At 42.1% G+C, this 19,552-nt stretch overlaps 4 protein-coding genes across 6 annotated transcripts; 3 read left to right on the top strand and 1 right to left on the bottom strand.

Moving 5' to 3' along the window:
- Nucleotides 1-564: 564 nt before the first annotated feature.
- On the top strand, nucleotides 565-4,926 carry LOC108142648 (glutamate receptor ionotropic, delta-1). Its single transcript, XM_017266646.2, has 5 exons — nucleotides 565-1,111; nucleotides 1,712-2,051; nucleotides 2,213-2,406; nucleotides 3,514-3,815; nucleotides 3,874-4,926. Exons 1-5 carry the CDS (start codon nucleotides 668-670, stop codon nucleotides 4,490-4,492), a joined length of 1,899 nt encoding a protein of 632 aa, XP_017122135.1. The 5' UTR covers nucleotides 565-667; the 3' UTR covers nucleotides 4,493-4,926.
- A 178-nt stretch (nucleotides 4,927-5,104) lies between these two features.
- On the bottom strand, nucleotides 5,105-7,781 carry LOC108142649 (leucine-rich repeat-containing protein 56). 3 transcript variants are annotated; one of them, XM_017266648.2, is made up of 4 exons: nucleotides 7,732-7,781; nucleotides 7,469-7,677; nucleotides 7,193-7,408; nucleotides 5,105-6,323 (listed from the first exon to the last, which is right to left on the bottom strand). In XM_017266648.2, exons 2-4 carry the CDS (start codon nucleotides 7,577-7,579, stop codon nucleotides 5,430-5,432), a joined length of 1,221 nt encoding a protein of 406 aa, XP_017122137.1. In that variant the 5' UTR covers nucleotides 7,580-7,677; nucleotides 7,732-7,781; the 3' UTR covers nucleotides 5,105-5,429. The 3 variants fall into 3 exon arrangements, with proteins under 3 accessions (XP_017122137.1, XP_017122136.1, XP_041564091.1); XM_017266647.2 differs by having other exon boundaries at nucleotides 7,469-7,736; XM_041708157.1 differs by having other exon boundaries at nucleotides 5,574-6,323; nucleotides 7,087-7,408; nucleotides 7,469-7,736.
- Nucleotides 7,782-10,244: 2,463 nt separating this feature from the next.
- Nucleotides 10,245-17,093, top strand: LOC108142647. The gene is made up of 5 exons (XM_017266645.1): nucleotides 10,245-11,699; nucleotides 12,807-13,239; nucleotides 13,613-14,053; nucleotides 15,667-15,844; nucleotides 15,913-17,093. The coding sequence occupies exons 1-5, from the start codon at nucleotides 10,739-10,741 to the stop codon at nucleotides 16,066-16,068; spliced, it is 2,169 nt and encodes a 722-aa protein (XP_017122134.1). The 5' UTR covers nucleotides 10,245-10,738; the 3' UTR covers nucleotides 16,069-17,093.
- A 124-nt stretch (nucleotides 17,094-17,217) lies between these two features.
- Nucleotides 17,218-18,515, top strand: LOC121467100. Its single transcript, XM_041708212.1, has one exon. It carries the CDS (start codon nucleotides 17,612-17,614, stop codon nucleotides 18,359-18,361), a length of 750 nt encoding a protein of 249 aa, XP_041564146.1. The 5' UTR covers nucleotides 17,218-17,611; the 3' UTR covers nucleotides 18,362-18,515.
- Nucleotides 18,516-19,552: the final 1,037 nt, after the last annotated feature.

Raw genomic sequence — 19,552 nt, 5'->3', positions numbered from 1 at the left:
TCGACAATTTGCAGCCAGCACAAAAATGATTTATTTGTTTGCCAATGACTTTGTGATATACTTACCCAATAAGAAAATCAATTCGGGGCACTGGATTGGGGACACTTCTGTGAATGTCTTCCATGCCCTTGAAATGAGAAAATTGGTTAGACAATGACTATGCAAGACATTCGTAATCCACTTTGGCTGGACTTGAGCATACTACTTGGACATACTACTACACTTTTGTATATTTTCTGGTATTTTCTTAAGCCATTAGCCCGACTTATTAGCCAGACCCCTGGGAATACTCACAACCTGCATGGCTTTGGACAGAATGGAGCCTAATCAAGTGCTCGAATCTGCATGTGGGGGGCTGGTGTGGGTGGTTGGGGTGCTGTTTCCCATCGAAAACCCCCCAACCCATGACCCACTGTCATGTTTGCACTTGTCATTATTGTTAATTGTATTTGCGGGGCGACCGAGCATGCATGGACTATATATTTACATAGCAGTCCGAATGGCCGAGGCGGTACAGGTGTAATTCAAAGTTGGCACTTTCCGTTTCAGTGGCTTACGCGGCGTTGAAGGGAACGCAACAGCATGACCAGGAAGCGCCGGAAGCGCAACCACATCTGAAGAAGCAACCGGAAAGGGATTACTTAACATATAGCACTCATCCGCCCCGATGGTCACTGGCATTGAGCTGCTGGTGGCCGCCGCCCTTTGCGCCGCCTGTCCAGCGCTGAACGAGTCGCTGCCCGCGAATCTCATCCTGTTGGGCGAGGATGGCAGCCCAACCAACCCCCAGCTGCCCCTCGAGGCAGGACTGGACGAGGACGCATCCGTGGAGACGCTGGAGACCCTCATCGCCAAGAAGCTGAAGCTCCGCGAGATGCGCGAGTGGATCGGGGGCAAGCACCTGCGCATCGCCACTTTGGAGGACTTCCCGCTCAGCTACACGGAGCTCCTCGAGAACGGCACCCGCATCGGCCACGGCGTCTCCTTCCAGATCATCGACTTCCTCAAGAAGAAGTTCAACTTCACCTACGAGGTCTTCGTCCCCCAGGAGAACATCATCGGCTCGCCCAAGGACTTCGATCGCAGCCTCATCGAGATGGTCAACAGCAGTGTGAGTAGACGGGCGGGGATGGAATACTGATTAATTTTTAATGCTGCCTACTAAGTTGGATTAGTCAATGGTTATAAATCGATTAAGGGATCATTTCACATGGATATGTATATAAAATAGGTATATAGTTTGAATATATACAAATATATGTATACAGTTTAAGATAAGTTATCCTTGTAGGCAATTAAGCATACATTTTAAGTGTTCGACCCATACAAATACAGCCAACAATTTTCCATGAAACTAGGGTGCTTCGAAGTAATGGTACCATAGAAATTGCCTTCTTAATAATTTGGGAGTAATATAAAGTTTTTTGTTTATAATTTTATATAATTTTGAATTTAACCCTTGACTGCAAATTGGTTTGAGTTATAGTTTTGATTTTTATTAATTGGATTATTTTTTAAAACAAAAATAATTTTTTTTTTAAAAATTAAAGCCCAGAAGGAAACTTTAAAAAAAAATTTTATTTTCATTTTTTTTTAATTTGAGATTTGTGCTTTATCGAAATACATAAAATGTTTTTTTTTTACTTATTTATCAAAACTTTTTGGGAACTTTTTGCTATAATAACTTAAAAAACATTTGAATACCCCGCAGGTTGTGGACTTGGCTGCGGCCTTCATACCCTCACTTTCCGACCAGCGGAGCTTCGTTTACTACTCGACGACGACGCTGGACGAGGGCGAGTGGATCATGGTGATGCAGCGGCCAAGGGAGTCGGCCAGCGGGTCCGGTCTACTGGCGCCGTTCGAATTCTGGGTGTGGATCCTGATCCTCGTCTCGCTGCTGGCGGTGGGGCCGATCATCTACGTACTGATCATCCTGCGCAACCGGCTGACGGGCGACGGCCAGCAGACGCCCTACTCCCTGGGCCACTGCGCCTGGTTTGTGTACGGGGCGCTGATGAAGCAGGGCAGCACCCTGTCGCCCATCGCAGGTGGGTGCAATTAGGCCAAAGTGCAAGCGGGTGGCCCCAGATAGCCATCGGCAGGCGCTAATGGGCCCCTTTTGAACGCGTGTACAGGCGCTTTGTCGACTAATTAGACCCATTGTCATTGCAAACCCATTGCCATTACAACCCATTACAAACCATTACAGACTCGACCCGGCTGCTCTTCGCCACCTGGTGGATTTTCATCACGATACTGACGTCCTTCTACACGGCCAACCTGACCGCCTTCCTGACCCTATCCAAGTTCACGCTGCCCTACAACACGGTGGACGACATCCTGTCCAAGAACAAGCACTTCGTGTCCATGCGGGGCGGCGGTGTCGAGTACGCCATTCGGACGGTGAGCGGGATTCCCTGGGTGGGAAAACAAATTGGTCAGAACAGATGCAGAACAGATAAGAGAAAATTACACTTTCAATTTAATTTAATACAGCATTGTTTTTAATTCGACAAAACTCTACAGTCCCTCTTCAGGGAAAAAAAGAGTCTAATAACTACAATTTGACATAGTTTGTCAATGGAGTATGTAGAAATTATCAAAATTATTATTATTATTTTACAAAATATTTAATAGTCGAAAGCGATTTTATCAAGAATTAATTTATTCAAGTATAAAGTTTGTAAATTGAAGCAAATCCGTAAAATTAAAGATACTTTTTATTAATACATACAAATGGCACAGTTTGTCCATATGTGAAAAAAACAAAGGACTCTTTAAGGCTAATTATTATAATTATTATTATTTCTTAACTTAACTGCTAGTCACGTTGTGTTAGGACATGGAGTTGCTATATTTTTATTCTACGTTACAATTTCTTTTCATTTAAAACATTAATATTAGTTTAAATTAATTTAGATAGAGTTTGTAAAATTAATGAGGCACTTAATAATAATAATTTAGTTCGTTTTTTGCCCATTTTTGCCCAGGGATTTGCCAATCAAAAAAGTTTAATAGCAACTTTTGAAATATTTATTATTTACTATAAACCAAATACCTATATTCTTAATTATAATTGGTCCAGAAAATATTTTTTTTAAAATGTCAGATATTAAAAATGAAATTTATATTCCAAAGTGCAGATAAATGGTTGTTTTTTGTTTAACCTTTTTATAAAAATCACTTACTACAGTATAAATACTAAAAAGTAAGGAATTAACACGGTTTTTAATTTTCTTGAAAACTAAAGTAATAGCAAAGTGTTTTTAGTGGAATTTATTTTATTGGTTAGTAAGCTTTTTGATAACTTAAAACAAAAGTTGTTCTATATGGGTATAGATTGCTTTATGCTTTTTATAGACTTGGATTAACCATCTAATTAATCAAATATTACGAAACTGGATGTACTCATCTTTAAATTTTATTTATCTACACATAACTTTTACATTTTAAAAATCTAATGATAAGAGAATATGGTTATGCTTACCCTGCCACTTTTTGCCATTTCAGACCAACGAATCCCTGTCCATGCTGAACCGGATGATCCAGAACAACTACGCCGTGTTCTCGGACGAGACCAACGACACCTACAACCTGCAGAACTACGTGGAGCGGAATGGCTATGTGTTCGTGCGGGATCGGCCGGCGATCAACATAATGCTGTACCAGGACTACCTGTACCGCAAGTCCATCAGCTTCAACGACGAGAAGGTCCACTGTCCGTTCGCCATGGCCAAGGAGCCGTTCCTGAAGAAGAAGCGCACCTTTGCCTACCCGATTGGCTCCAATCTCAGCCAGCTCTTCGATCCGGAGTGAGTGGGTGAGCGGATGGGTAGCTTCACATGGATAATCGCGTTTCGCACTTTGCAGACTCCTCAACCTGGTCGAGTCGGGCATCGTGAAGCACCTGTCCAACAGGGACCTGCCCAGTGCGGAGATCTGTCCGCAGGATCTTGGCGGCACGGAGCGGCAGCTGCGGAACGGCGACCTGATGATGACCTACTACATCATGCTGGCCGGCTTTGCCACCGCTTTGGCCGTCTTCAGCACGGAGCTGGTGTTCCGCTACGTCAACAGTCGCCAGGAGGCGAACAAGTGGGCGCGCCACGGGATCGGACGCACGCCCAATGGCCAGTCGGTGGCTCCATCCCGCTGGCTCCGCGCCTGGCGGCGACCGGAGAGCGGACACGGCCAGCTCCTGGGTGCCTCCACCCACGCCCAGAACGTCACACCACCGCCGCCGTACCAAAGTATTTTCCAGGGCGGCGGCCAAGGGGATCCACTGAACCGCTGGCGACGTCCCCTCGGAAATGGAAACGGAAACGCCATCGGCAATGGAATCCTTTTGGGCGGCAATTCGGAGAACGGGGTGCGGCGATTGATCAACGGACGCGACTACCTGGTATTCCGGAATCCCAACGGCCAGAGCCAGCTCATCCCCGTTCGATCGCCCTCGGCGGCCCTCTTTCAATACAGCTACACCGAGTAGAGATAGGATCGTAGATGGTAGGCAGTGATGGGAATGTACTTTGTGGATTAGAATACATGAACAGTTTATAACGAATATGTATTCTATATCAAAATAAGATTTGATTTTTAATTATTTTTTTTAAATGTTTGAAAACGTATCGAAATGATTTCTAAATTCTAGGTAATTTTGTTTTCACAAGAGTTACGTTTTTAACTATTTTTATTTTAATTAAGATCTAAATTAACTGGCCATCTCTAAATATCACCAGAGTCCATACTTCAAGGCTCAGTATAATTCCAAAAGTAAGAGTTTGTATACAAAGTACAAGTATAATTCCCATCACTGATTATATGCACTTGCAAAACCAAATCTCTAACCAACGCACTCAAGACGTAGACATCCAATACTTAATCATTTTATAGAAATACTAAAATAAAATTCACTAACTAAAACAAAATTGACTTTTGTGGGGTTAATAACAAAGACAAATTAGCATTTCTTTATTGGAAACTTGCATTATTTAAATGGACCTCCATTGAAAGTTATAATACATGCGAAATATAGAACATTAAAAAAAGGATTTCAAAAATCAAACAAAATTGCTTGTTGTGATACTTGGTATTGCCCGAATAGGCCAAGTCAAAAATATTTTGAAGGTATTTCCTTGACAAGAATCTACAAATTTTGCAAAATATCAAACGTTTACAAAAAAACTTCTGAAAATTATGATATAGCTTAATAATAAGATTTTTGCAATATATTGAAAGGATTTGCTGCTTTTAATTGATCGTGATAGTTGTGACATCCTTAATTTTAATCCGAAATGTATATATATTTAACAATCTATTAAGCTTGCAAGGGTGAGGATTTAAAATCCGAACTTACGTACTTATGTTATACATATTTGTATATAATTTTATACGATTATAAAAGTTTTTGAATAGATCTACTCAATCTAGTCCAGCGTTGATTGTGGGCTGAAGGCATAAGTGGATGACTGGATGTCGAGGCTGCTGTTGGAGGAGCACGAGCTCATCGAAGGGGCCCGTGTTGACCTGGCCGACGAGGCGGAGGATGAACCGCTGGAGGACGAGGAGGAGGAGGAAGAACTGACCCAGGCGTGGCCACTGCGCCGCCGACGCTGGCGGACCAGACCCAGCACAGATCCGGCCACTGGAGTGGAGGCGGAACTGGCCGACATTTGCCGCCGGATGCCGGGGTTAAGGGTGATCTGAACGGGCTCTGGAGCGGGTGCAGTGGCCGGACGTGGGAGTGCGAGTGCCCCCTCTGAACCGGACTCCATGTCGCTGGAGCCCGGCGATGGACCCGCTTCGATCTCCGCCGGAGTCGCGGGGGCGTTCAAAACCCTTTCGTCCAGCAGTTGCAACGTGGGCACACTGCGCGCCAGAAGCGAACGGTAAAGCGGAAGCCGGCACACAGGATTCCCCTGCAACTCCACCTCCTGGAGCTGCGGACACATGCCCAGAAAGGAGAGCAGGCCCAGCTCGCTGATCCGGTTGTTCCTCGCCTTCAGCACCCTCAGGTGGACCAGTTCGGCCAGGGGATCCACCCGCTGGATCATGTTTCCGTCGGCGATCAGCACCCGGATGGCCGGCAGCCCGCTGGTGCCATCGAAACTGTTCAGGCCGCAGTTGCTGATGTCCAGCCGGGTCAGCTGGAGCAGTCCGTAGCCCAGGTCTCGCAGCGAGCTCAGCACACTGCCGCTCAGGTCGAGGCTTTGGAGCCGCGGCAGGAAGAGCGACAGGCGGGACAGGCTGATCGTGTAGGAGATCACGCGCAGGCGCACCGATTCCACCGCCTCGAGGTCTGTTCGCTGGGTCACGCGGCGCTGAAAGGACGTTACTGGATTAATCCTGACTGTTTAGTTAGTTACATACACCACCAACGAAATAAGGCTTAAATTTAAGATACAGCTAGTGTCAATCCTAGTGAAACTTTAAAGTTAAATAATACTAAATAAATGTCTAAAGAAATAGTTTTAAGAATTTGAATTAAGGCCAATACCAATTCAGGCTACCAAAATTGCTCCCAAAACAAAACAAAGTTCATATACCCATTTGATCCCATTTAAAATTGGATTTATTTGCTAATATGTCTAAAATCATTTAAGCTATGACGATTTTCAGCTCAATTATATGAAGTTTTTTGTTTTGGGAGCAATTTTGGAAGCCTGAAAGCCTAACCACATGAGCCACGCTAAACAAAATGAATATATAAATAAGCATTGATTAAACATCACTAAATTGCCAGAAAATCGATTTTTAAATTTAAAAGGAAGCTAAGTAAGTTTTTTTTATCACTAATGATTACATCCCTAACTCGTAAAGTAAAATGGTATATTGTTGTCGTTGACAGGTATGTAGCAGGTAAACTATTTTTAAATAATCAATATTATCGTTTTAAAATTGGTAAGCTGAGTAACGGGTATCTTATAGTCTTATTTTGATTAGTTAAGCGGGTAAGCTTTCTTGGTAACTGCCAGTTTAATACTGAGACCGAAATGGCTAAATCGCCTCCCCAAGTGATGCTAATTAAGAATATTTAAGCTTATATTTCATTGCGTTGCAAAGTTTGGTTTGAAATTAGAATACCGTCTGCAAGGGTATTAAAGCTCCTGCCCAATCTAAGCCGGGCATATCTGACATAGGATTTGATTCGGATATGTTTGACGGAAGGCATACAGTTGTTTTGGCCTACCAGTAGCTCGTCCAAGGTCGGTTCCGGTGCCTGCTGGGGCAAAACCACGGGCAGCAGGTGTACGAAGGCCGGAAGGTGCTGTGTCTCCTCGGTGATGGGGACATCCCGGTCGAAGGAGTTCCGGCGGCCCAGTGGCCGACGATTGAACGGCGTCCTTTGCTGCTGCTGGGCGCGATTCTGTTGGTTGAGTCGAACCTCAGGTGGAGGCATCCGGACCTGGCATATATTATAACATATTTTGTAACGATGCAATTGCACTGGTATATTATGAAATACCTGGGCCAAGGCCGCCGGACCTGGGGGAGCCAAAAGGAGCGGCAGCTCCGCCTGAAGGGAGTGGTCTGGCGAGGACTCCAGATACTCGGCAGGTGCCTCCAGCAGTGGCATGGTCAGAAATATTTGGTCTTTTCACTCCTTTGCTAGTGGCCGGCTGTATTTTGACTGTCTCCATTGACATAACAACACAAAGGTTGCCATGGGCAACGCTTAGTGATGGAAAGGGTGTCACTCTGTTACCAATAAAGTATTTCAAAACCTACATGCTTTATCTATATTCTCAGTAAATGAAAAAAAAAAACCTTGAATTTACCGCCTTTTAAGTTTTCAAATGAATACATGTAACTCCAAATAAATGAATGTTTATTCGAAATAAAGCTAGCCCAGGACAACAGAAATACATTTATTTAAAATTTTTAATTAATTAGCTATTTCTTTGGAATTATATAGTTTTAATCCTCTATAAGACTAGTTTTTTAATAATGGCTTGATTGGTGTTATTAATTTCCAAACGCTAGACAAAAAAAGTGTTTGTGTTTAAACTTTAAACTTGAAGTTATTGTTGGGTGAATAAACTTTACGAGTGGCAAGGCATTCGCACTATAAACCTAGAGAAAGGTCTTAGTTTTTCGCGTATGTGTACATAAATGTGTATGGATATCGACCAATTTTTTTGCAGCATTACGTTGCTCGCCTTTATTACTCCTCAACCGCATTTTATTTTGGCAACATGCCCGCTGACGTCAGTGTGACGTCATGGTCATGACGTTCGCTTTTTGCACAGACACTCTCTCTCTTTCTATCTCTCTCTTTCTCTCTCTTTCTATCTCTCTCTTTCTCTCTCTCGGGCTTTCTTTCACTCTCTCTCCGAGGGGAGTTCTCAAATCGCTTAATCCAGTGGCGGATCTAAAGGTGTTTTTCGGATGAGATTTATAAAAACTAAATATTTATTTATTATTTATTTATTTATTTAATTTTAATACAACCAAAAATTATTTAATTTTTTTAACATTGGTATTAATAAATAAGTCAATTTTTTTTTACTTTCTAAATTGCATTTACAACTGTTAAAGAAGTGTAACACAAAAGATAATATAACTTAGTATAATGTCTTTTATTTCCTGGTTGCCTCATCAACATGTAACACTAGTTCTAAAAATGGATTTCAAGACAAATATTTATTGAGTCGAATATTTTTAAAGCGAGTTTTCTAAACTGTACCTTTCTTATACCCCCAGTGATATTTGCAGGAACCGCCCCATCAAAGACTTTGCCATTTCAAGGGCCATTAGCTAACAGCAACGCCAGAAGGATTCTCCGTCTGTCTCCTTCTCTCTGTTCTACCCCTCTCTCTTTGGCTTTACTATAATCAAATTTTTCTGACGCCTGCTGTCAAGCTTTTGCCGGCTTTTGTGAATTTTCCGGGGGTAGGGGGGTGGCTCCTAGGGAAGGCACTGTTGTTGTTTTGGTTTTTGGGTGAAGCTTTTTCCATTGACGTCATCAGAGGCGAAAGCTGCGCAGTGAGCTGACATCCTACCACGCATTTATCGATTACACAGACGAAAGAGAGTGGGAGAAAGTAGGAGAGAGCGGGGGAGTCAGGACGTACGTGTGGGCGAATTCAGTTTTCGCAAAACATGACACTACAGTGGGGGTGAAATGGAGGCAAAAAACTAATTTGAATGCCACACCAAAATGTCAAAAATGCAAATTTTTAAAGAAAAAAAAAACAGTAACACGTTTTCAAGCCTACAGAGCTTATAATATTTGACAAAATTAAATCAAAAGTGAAACGACTTTTTCTCTCAGTGTAGAACAGCTGGTTTTTAAGTGTGGGTTCAGGTGTTGCAAATAAAATCCCATATTCAGCTCGCACATTTTTATAGATGCCTAAAAATAGAATTTGTCAATAATACCAACAAACACCAGTCCAAACACACTCACACGAACAAACACTCTCGTAATGTGTGGGTGCACGAACACGCACTGTTGACGTCATTGTCCTTAAAGCTCTCGCGCTCTCCTTTCGTCCCGTTACTACGTTACGACAACTCTCTCCCAATCTCTCCTTAAAAATACCATTCGTCTTTCGAATTCTCTCTTCGACTTCGCCGTCGGCGAAGTCGTCGCTGTCGCAGTTAACAGTGCAACAATCTTAACAGTGGCTTATATCTTAGCTGAATATATTTGACAGGCGAAATACAGCAGAAGCTAACAGATGTATGAAATATTCAGTCTTCCCAATGAATTGGCACCAAAAGACGAACGTGGAGTAGAACTTTTAATCAAAATTTATATTTATAAACATACATCTAATTGTAGCTGGAAAAATCATTTCATTTACTTTAATACTTCTTGTCATAACTCTAAATTCTATTGTAAATCAATATGACAATTTAGGGGTCTGTTCTGACTAATTTAGGTCCTTCGGTGGCTTTGACAATTAAGTAATGAGTTGTAGACTTCAAAAGTGGACAAAAGACGAGAATATTGTCATTTTATATTTATCCACCTCCCAGCTATTAAAGTGTTCAGTGTGGCTTATATCTCTGCCACGTCGATTATCTTTAACGCGTACACAAACCAATGTAGAGAGTCTATACTTATTATAAACATTTTCCCGACTCAAGCCGAACAATTTTTGCAGTTTTCCCCACTGTTAACAGCGGCAGCGAAGTCGACGCCAAAGAGAGACCGAAGCTCCAGGATGGTGAGAGCCAAGTCTATTTAAGGCCCTCGCAAAGCCCCAATCGTTGTTATTGCAGAAGCAGTCTTTCGAACGCATTGCATCGGTTTCGGCTCCGTTCGCCCCGAGAAATATCAAGGAATATCAGAGAAAAGCCATGGATAGCGACGAGTGAAAGAATCAAGCGATATCGTAACGAAAAGATTGATATTCGGAAATGTTTTTTGGGCACTGGTGATACACTCAGTACAGTAGGTCCTTGACGACATGCCACCCGCTCGCAGCTGAGCTGCATTCCGTCGAGCCGTTGACGTTGTCGTTGTCGCAGTGGTAGTGGTAGTGGTAGTGTGCTTCGTCGCGGGTGTGTGGGTGTGTGGGTGCAGTGCAGTGCTATTTGGGTCAAAAGCTGCAGCAGCACAAAGTTCCCAGGGGGTGTTGTCGTTGTCGTCCACCTGTTATGCAGCTGGCCTAGGATCGCATCGCATCGGATTGGATCGGATTGGATTGGCGTCGGAGTCGGAGTTGGATTCGGATTCGGAGTTGGATAGTCGGTAGTCCAGATAGTCCAAATAGTCCAGCCAGCCATGGAGGCGAAGGTGCACCGCCAGCACCAGCGACATCGTCGCACGGAAGCGCGCCAGCGGCGTCTGGAGCGCGAGGCGGCCGCCACGGGGCCACCACCGCCCACCACGCCCGAGCGGGCGGAGGCCTTGGACTGTGCCACCGCTCTCAACGAGGGCGTGGCTGCGGAACCGGGCGGCAGCGGCGGCACGCCCAGCAGTGCGGGTCGCATCAGTGCCCAGAGCTCGGCGGACAGCATCGAGCTGGTGGGCTCGCCCAGCCAGACGTCGCAGCAGACGGTGGTCCTGATCAACGGTCACGCTCCCCCCGGCCAGGGGGAGGGGGAGGGGGAGGAGGAGTCACCTCTGGGCGCTGGCAATGCACGGGAATCGCCGCCACCGCCCAAGCAGAGCGACGGCAGCCGCAATTCGTCCGGCGATGCGATGAGCCTGCGGGAGACCCTGCAGCAGCTACCGGCCACGCACCACCATCGCTCCAGGCGCACCCACTCGCCGGCGGATCCGGACGCCTCCTTTCATCGCGGCATACTCGGCTATATGGACCGTGAGCTCAAACAGAGCTCGCCGACGCCGTCCGCCCCCGCCGGAATCGGAACCGGGACTGGAAACGGAATAGGAATAGGAAATGGCAATGGCACAGGCGCCTCCCGCAAACAGCAATCGCTGTCCGATCCTCAGGCCAGTCCCGCCCAGCGATCCCTGCGGTCGAGGAGCAGTTTCGACAAGAGTCCGCGGCGCAAGCGAAGCAAGTCGGAGTCCCGCAGGAGACGCGAGCGGAAGCTGATCGCCGCCGGCGAGATGGAGGTGCGCCAGGCCAACGAGACCCTGATGCGGTACCTCAAACAGTGCTCCGATATGCACGACGCCTCGCTCTCCGGCGAACTGGAGATCGACCAGAGTCTCGAGGAGCGCCGCGTCCACCGGAAGACCAAGTCGCAGAGGGACAAGCGGGGCCAGCTAATCAGTGAGTAGTCTCGTCACCATCGGTTTTGGAAACTCTTAAGTTTAAACGTTTTAAATTGAATTGTAATTGAATTATACCCCCACTCCTATCATTAGTTTAAATTAATACAATCCTTTTACGGTCACTGTTCCTGCCTTTAAGCTTGCCTCTTCTTCTTGTAGTATTCGTAAAAACATATAATTGGTTTCGTGATAATCTATTTACTAGCGATAAAGTATTTTTTTAATATTTAAGCTAAATGGCCAATGAGATGTAAAGGCAAATTGTTTGTAGTATTTCAGTTATTGATTCATATTTCCTAGCAGCTTTTCTGTATAAATGTCAGCGTAACATTAGTTAAATATTTAATTTTGATATTTAAAAATAGGACAAATAGCCTCATCAATATGTAAAGGTAGCTAATTAAAGCCCAAGTTCGGTTTTATTTCTCTGTGTAGCCCCCGTGTTGCCCACGTCCATGTGGCAGTGGCCATTGAGTAAAACCAGCTGGGGCAAAAGCTCCACCCTTCCACTTGGTCGCCCACTGACTGTACTCTCGATTCTGCGCACTGAAGATTTTGTACCACTCGAAGAAAGCCATGGGATGTTTGCTGAGCTTATGGGTGTTTGGTTTACTCAATTTAGTACCGCATGCTGATTATGCTATGTCATTCATTAATGCTAAGGAGCACTTTTTCTTAAATCCAACTGAACATATTTAAAATATAAGATTAACAAAAAGATATTTTACAAATAAAATACATTTATACATACAATAATATGATGTTAGGGTGTTTCATAATGATATTTACTATCTCATGCCAAGTAAAGTTGAAAGTTTAAATCAAATTTTTAGTTGTTTCCATTTAAATTTCCGTTTAATTTTTTTTTAGAGCTGGGTCTGCAGAAACATGTTTAGAAATTAGTATCTTCTTATAAGGATTTAATTTTGAAATACAATAAATATAGTTAGTTGTGCAAAAGGTATAAAACGATAAGGGCAAGATAATAACTAGCCATCTATTAACAAATATTGCCTTAGAGCAGCCTTAAACTTGTACCATCATGGTACTCATTTTTTTCAGTGCAGCCACATAATCCCATTTGTGTCGCTCTTTCCTCCCTCAGGCAAACTGTACTCGGCTGGCGGGATATCCTCGATTCTGAAGGAGCTGGCCGACGACATCGCTCCGGCCGACGGCGAGGAGATCTACAACCCATTCACGCCGGTCGTCTCGCCCACGGACGATGCGCCCGCGCACATCGACAAGATGTTCCTGCAGACGTCATCCGGATATCGACCCGTGGAGCACAGCTACTACAAGCGCTCCTTCCTGGGGGCCGCAGTCCGCGGCTCCGGCGGACTTTCGGCGTCCGGCGGAGGAGGTGGTGGCCTCGACGGCATCTCTGCCGCGGAGCTGGGGGGCGCCGGTCGCCTCTTCCGCTCCGGCGGCAGCCTCGCCCACGGCGGTGCCGGAATGGGCGGAACTGCCGGTGGCTCGGGGAGTGGGCGTGGCAGTTACGGGGATACCCGCTGCCTGCTCGATGCCGACTTCAATCGGTGAGCACTATTGTCACTACATTTAAATTTCAATTGCAATGTTTCATTTGAATCTTGAGGTTTGCCCTTAGTTTATTTCCTACGATAAAATTTTGAATATAGTTAAAACGTGAAATATTGATATTAACAACGATTGTGTTATTTTGAAATACGTTATACGTAATTAAGTGAAAAGAGATTTTTATATTTAACACATTTTTAACACCACTTTGGTGCTTAACAAACTAGGCATTAGTTGGAGGCAATTTTTAATCTAGAAACAACATAAATGTTACTTACATAGTAAAAAAAAAATGAGCGAAGGACCAAAATTATCCCTAGACACCCTGCATTTGTGATCCATGTTCTAATCCGAAAATACTTTCCCTTGCAGCAATGGCATCACCAGCAACATACAACTAGCCTGTGTAGTTCAACGAATCTGGCTGCTCATCTCGAACATTTGCCACGGCCTGCTAGCCGGTCTAGCCCTGGCCCACCTTCTCTTCGTGCTGAGCAGCCACCCCATGGACTGGGCCAAGGTCATCAATGGGATGAGTCTCGCGGGCGAGACGATGTCCTCGACAGCACCAACCCCATCCGCATCGACACCGTCGGCCATGGACCTCAACCTCAATCCTGGCGATCGAGGAGCGGAGTCGGAGTCGGATGGATCCCCATCCCCATCCCCATCCTCATCCTCAGCCTCATCAGCATCCGGCGCAGGAGGCAGTGACGCCTTGGCCCTGATAACCGATTATGCGGGCTTCGCGGAGATCTACTTGAATACCTTCTACTGCTTGGCCATAATCTGTCTGGTTTCTGTATTCGATCGGTGAGTAAGAGGAGGACTTAAAATAGTTAAGATTAAATTAGATTGTGGCTTAAGTGTAAAATCAGGAACACGTTGCAACTTAAAGTAGTGAAAATTCAAGTAGTCCTATTCGACGTGTGAGTTCTAAGCAACTGGTTTGTAACTGGTTTCTTATCATAATTTGCGGTTCTAGTTTTTCAAAGGATATAGTCACGCATGAGTTCTAACTTAATAGAACAAATACCTGCCACCAATTGAGCGGCTTCGCCGTTTCTCAATGTGTCCTTAGAGTCTTTCGATGTCCTTTGGCTTGATTAAAAGTCGATTTGGCCTACGCGCAACCTTCGTCAGCACTCGGCTTAAAATGGAAAGCCTTTCCCCGTCCAAGGAGTTCGGCTCAAGAACTCATTGACCTCAGGTGCGAGTTTCATTGAGCCATAAGCCAGCCGGATGTGGGTAAACCTCCCGATTTCTCGCCGTTTTTTATTTTTGGCGTAGAGAGTCTAGACTCTGGAAGTGTGCGCGTTTCTTGGTCTTAATTAGAATGCGACCTCAATTCGGGAATTGGGAACTTGTTCGGCTTCGCGGTCGCATAGAAATAATTTGTGTGGCTCGCATTGCGTGGTCGCTTTCATCAGCCACAGAATATTTTAATGCCCTTAAACTTTGCTCTTTTTGCATGCCAAAGTCGCTGCCCACACACAAGCAAGCCACTCTGGCTGCACTCTTGACCTTTAAAGGCTGCGCCAGTCGATGGCACAAGTGTGTGGGTGGTTTTGGGTGGTCGGGTGGTCGGGTGGTTGGTTGGATGGGTGGATGGGTGGTCGATTGGGTGGATGAAGCGGTCGAAACGGTCCGGAAATGTCTGCCATTCGAATTGTACCGTTTTCGGCTGGCAAAAGTGTGAAACTGTGTATGACATTTCGCTTCGTTATCCCAGCGCCAGTTGATTTATGTGCGGCTGTCGCTGTGCTAAATGTTAAGTATCTCCCGGCAGCGGAGTCTGTGTCCTGACCTTTGATCCTTGCCAAACACAGTGCTGGCCGAGGATTTGCTTTCAATTAATATGTATGCGAATAAATGTCAGGACATTTAGGAACTTGCAGGCAAGAAGGTTACTCAAACTCCCTGGAGCTAATAAACTTTAAAAAGTCTGCTTGCCACTGCTTATAAGCTATTACAAAGGCAATTGGCCATTAGTTCAACTCAATACTTTATATTTATTTTAAAACCTATTTCAAATAACATTATTCCGTGGGTAATCCAATTACCGGTATTGTCCATTTGAGACATTTATTTGCTTCTTAAAAACAGCTAAGAAAAAATGTTTGTATGGCAACCTTAAGTATTTCCATTTTGCGACTTTTGGCTTCTGACGTCACACTTTCTATTTCTCTTCCCATCACCTCACTTGCACTTTCTTATCAGTAATATGGTAATGCTACCGACAATAAGCTCTTAGGTCAGCCCAAGTTCATTTAATGTTGTACTGTATGAAAAGGTGATTATTTTTTAAACTCATCGGAAGATAATAAGTCAAAATGAATCAATACAATTAAGCAACTAATTAATTAAGAGATAAAAACAATCAATTACCTACCGAAATTGAAAAATATTCTTGTCATTTTCATTAGCATGGACATATGTCGCTGGAGCTTCTCGAATGCCAGTGAACTGATCTCTTTTCGCTGGCTGATCATCACCATGATATATGTGGCGACAATAATCCTAACAATTTGCTCCGATTCCATAGACGAGAAGCTGTACCTGTTCAACAACAATGCTAACATTACGCTGACCCAGCAGGAGATGGTAAGATCTAATCTGTTCGATCGAAAGTAGGATTACTTTACCCACTCAACCCATCCCATTTCGAGCAGCTGAGCAACAGTGTGCAGAGCGTTTGGAGCAGTCTGTCGGTGACAAGGAGTATTGCCGCCATATCGGGATGGATCATGATCGGACTGACGCCGCAGGAGGACATGCTGTATGAGCACCTGGTGGACCTAACCAAATATCAGTTGACAAATAATTGAATTTAAGGCGATCGCGACATTTCGACACGTGTAAATAGTTTTGTAGTTGAACTCGTAGCAGCTGTTGTTCGGTTATTGGCTTTTTATATGTACGACATAATCGAAACGCAATAGGACTCTTATGTATACCCAATCTTAAGCTTTAATGTCGTCTCTTAAGGATTCACGTTGATGCCCTTCACAGGCCGCTAGGACAAACCAAACCCAAGGGGAAAACCAATTAAATGACAACCAAAGAACCTAATGGTTAACCTTCGATTTAGTTAACTAAGCAAATATAGTAAACGCTGGATGTAGATGCAATATAAAGAAGGAAAAATATGAAATACCTATATTTACCAGATCGATGTATCCGTGTACTTATGCATATATACAATATGTTACCTATATAGATATACACATGCTGATATACATTATATATGCGAATATAGAAATATTTACAATACTTGAATAATTTTCCTTACACATATCGTCTAAAGAAACCGAATCCTTTGTTTATTGAGCGTTGCGGCAGTTTTACAACCAGGGGCTTCCCCAAATTAGATCCACAGTCAATAAAAGTTGAATACCGACTACATTAGTAATAATTTAGGCGAATGTCATTTGTAAAAAGTTTTGCTATGCAGCGAAAATATGATTGTAAATAGAAATTATTTACACAGTTATATACATACCTTAATATAAATTCAGTATTCAGGCTTTAGAGACTTTATTTTCCTTTAAACATTTCTATTTTGCCTGTTTTTTTGATTAATATGAAATTGTTTCAGGTTACTTGATTCTTTATTGCATTAGAAAGACAATTTGAAATTTTACCTGAGCTGTATATAAACCGAGTGCAATAAATTAACGAATATTAAAGTTTTATTATACACTAACCAATATACAGAGGCAAATGTAATAAGTATATGGAAAAATGAGCTAACGAATCGATCAAAGGGAATGGAAAAGCAAATCTCATTGTAAACTTGTATATAAAAAATATAAACGCAAATAAACAAAAATATTGTATAAAGGCAAGAAAATAACAACCTTTTTTTATTAACAGATCGGGATAATATCTGTCTTTAATATTTATTTATTTCTTGCAGGCTGAAAATAATTTACTTATCATAGAACTTTACATTTTTTTCTAAATCTCTAATAAATGTATAGTAGTATCGTGATAACTTTTTTTAAACCATCAAATATTTATTTTATTTTACATATTCGAATTAAACGGTTTTTCTTTTATGGTAACACTTTTATATTGTTTTTTTTTTTCGTATTTCGTGGCTGTTTAGTATTTTACTTAAAATTGATGTTTAAATTAGGCACTTTTAGCTCGGAGATTTTGCAACAATAGATTTATCCCACGCTTGGCGTCATTTTTAATTTGTTCCAGATCTTACTTTAGGTTTTCGGATAAATTACGCAGTTTCTCTTAATAAACAAGAAAGGTATTCAAGGTTTTGTTAAATATAATACATTATATATATGTTAAGTTTAATACAATTAAGTACTGCAGGCAATCAACTGAGGAATATAAGCGAAGAATATAAGCATGAAGACGCCAAAGCTGACCGATCTAACGGAGGATTCCCGCGAGTCTTCGCTAGAATCATTTGATGACAATCAATCTGTGAGCCAAAAATACACATGTTCAATTACATCTCCTTATAATGTTTATTATTTCAACGCATTGCAGTTTAACGGCGACTTGGACTCGGGAGAAGTGTGTTCAGCCAGCGATCAAAATAAAAGGGTGCAAATGTATGAGCAGAGAAAGATCTCAGATTTGGAGGAAAGGCTAGCAAATTCTGAGAAAGACAAGATCAGGCTTTATGAAGCTTTAATAAGGGAGAAAGACGATGTTATAAAATCACTTCGATTCTCAATTGACTTGATCACTGAAACAAAGGAATTCAGCATTAAGCAAATGAAAAGTCAAATTTATGATTTGCAGAATGCAATTGACTTTAAAAACTCATTAAATTTAAACATTGCTCAAGGAGTAACTACATGTTCTGGCCCAAAAGATGAGGGCAATAATTCTATTAATCAAAAATCCAATCATAATGAACTGCAAGCGTTGCAAAATAAAATGGAATCACTCGAGATAACTAATAAAAAAGATAAGGAACTTATTGCCGAGTTGGAATCAAAAATTAAAGTCGAAAACGCTGAAATTGAATTGAAAATAAAGGAAAAGGATGCTAAAATGGAGGATTTAAAAAAAAATGACGATTGTTTGAGAGCTCGAATATCTGAGCTAGAATATAGGGTTAGCATTATCGAAGAACAAATTTTGTGAGTTAACTATAAAAAAACAGCAAAATAAAGGTGGTTGAATGAATTGGATTTGAACCCTATATGGCACTATTCGAAGATATTCCATCTGCTGGTTCGAATTGGCTTGTGATTCAGCGCCGCATCGATGGAGCGCTGAAATTTAATCAAGTTGGTGGGAAATCGAAATTTGAAAATGGCTTCGGTGACCTTAACAAAGAGTTCTGGCTTGGTTTTGAATTACTACATCAAATGCGAACATGCGAACACTTGTTTATTTTTTCTTTTAATGTTAAAAATTAATATTATTGTAAAACTGCATAAAAAACAAGACTGCAAAAAGTTAATGTAGAAAATAATGTAAAAGTTTTGTGTTTTTTATGTATGACCATTTAAATGTGTTCAAATAACCATAACCGAACTGTATCGGATCAGATTTAATGTCAAATAATAAATCCAAATGTCGCCGAAAAAAAGATCAACGTTTTTTTTTTTTAATATTGTGCGAGGTTAAGGACATGACTTTAGTATATAAAAAATAACTAGGACACATAGTGGTAGTACTCTAAAAAATTTAATAATATCCTCTGCGAGGGTATAAAAATGAGGCTTTAATATATTGTTGCCATAGAAGCGGATAAGATAAAAATATTTAAGGTGCTTATATTGCTTATTGCTTTGCTTTTTGCTAGATGACTAAATATTGGATTGGGTACGTTTAAATACATTATAGGTACTTTGAAACTATTCGTTTTGACTATTTATTAGGAATTATAATTACCATTATAATTTATGACCAAATAAGTGATGAATACTATCCTTGGTGGGATGTTCAGATGTATGAGAATAACGATATTCTTAAACGACTTACAAAATTTTAAAAAAACCATATTCTAGTTTTGAATAAGACGAGTAGTTTACAAAACAAGAACATTTTATTTTCACTCATTTTTCTTTTTTTTTCTCTCATATAGAAAAATAAATACCAAGACGAAAAACGCAATGTTTTTTAAGTCAAGGATATTTATTTTAATGGGAACCGTTGTGAAACGGTTTAAAAAAAACAGTCCAAAGATGTTTATTTTAAAAACCACTGTAAAATATGGTTCTTTATATGTTAGATGAGGAGGTAAAGATAGGATAGGAATTGTATATAACATTATTGTTTTCGAAAATTAAACTGCAACTTTTTTCAGTTTAGAGCAGCTAAAGCTGC

Source organism: Drosophila elegans, unplaced genomic scaffold, assembly GCF_018152505.1.
Source record: "Drosophila elegans isolate 14027-0461.03 unplaced genomic scaffold, ASM1815250v1 contig_208, whole genome shotgun sequence".
NCBI lineage: Eukaryota > Metazoa > Arthropoda > Insecta > Diptera > Drosophilidae > Drosophila > Drosophila elegans.
Note: the sequence above shows the minus strand (reverse complement) of the source record. Positions and strands in the feature narration are given on the sequence as shown.

Bases quoted from the DNA above. Each gene is read 5' to 3' on its own strand.
- LOC108142648 (XM_017266646.2), top strand. From the start codon at position 668: ATGGTCACTGGCATTGAGCTGCTGGTGGCCGCCGCCCTTTGCGCCGCC. The intron at 1,112-1,711 runs GTGAGTAGACGG...AATACCCCGCAG, and splicing joins TCGAGATGGTCAACAGCAGT to GTTGTGGACTTGGCTGCGGC. The intron at 2,052-2,212 runs GTGGGTGCAATT...AAACCATTACAG, and splicing joins CACCCTGTCGCCCATCGCAG to ACTCGACCCGGCTGCTCTTC.
- LOC108142647 (XM_017266645.1), top strand. From the start codon at position 10,739: ATGGAGGCGAAGGTGCACCGCCAGCACCAGCGACATCGTCGCACGGAA. The intron at 13,240-13,612 runs GTGAGCACTATT...TTTCCCTTGCAG, and splicing joins CTCGATGCCGACTTCAATCG to CAATGGCATCACCAGCAACA. The intron at 15,845-15,912 runs GTAAGATCTAAT...CATTTCGAGCAG, and splicing joins CGCTGACCCAGCAGGAGATG to CTGAGCAACAGTGTGCAGAG.
- LOC121467100 (XM_041708212.1), top strand. From the start codon at position 17,612: ATGAAGACGCCAAAGCTGACCGATCTAACGGAGGATTCCCGCGAGTCT.
- LOC108142649 (XM_017266648.2), bottom strand. From the start codon at position 7,579: ATGCCACTGCTGGAGGCACCTGCCGAGTATCTGGAGTCCTCGCCAGAC. The intron at 7,409-7,468 runs GTATTTCATAAT...AATATATGCCAG, and splicing joins GTCCGGCGGCCTTGGCCCAG to GTCCGGATGCCTCCACCTGA. The intron at 6,324-7,192 runs GTAGGCCAAAAC...ACGTCCTTTCAG, and splicing joins CGACCTTGGACGAGCTACTG to CGCCGCGTGACCCAGCGAAC.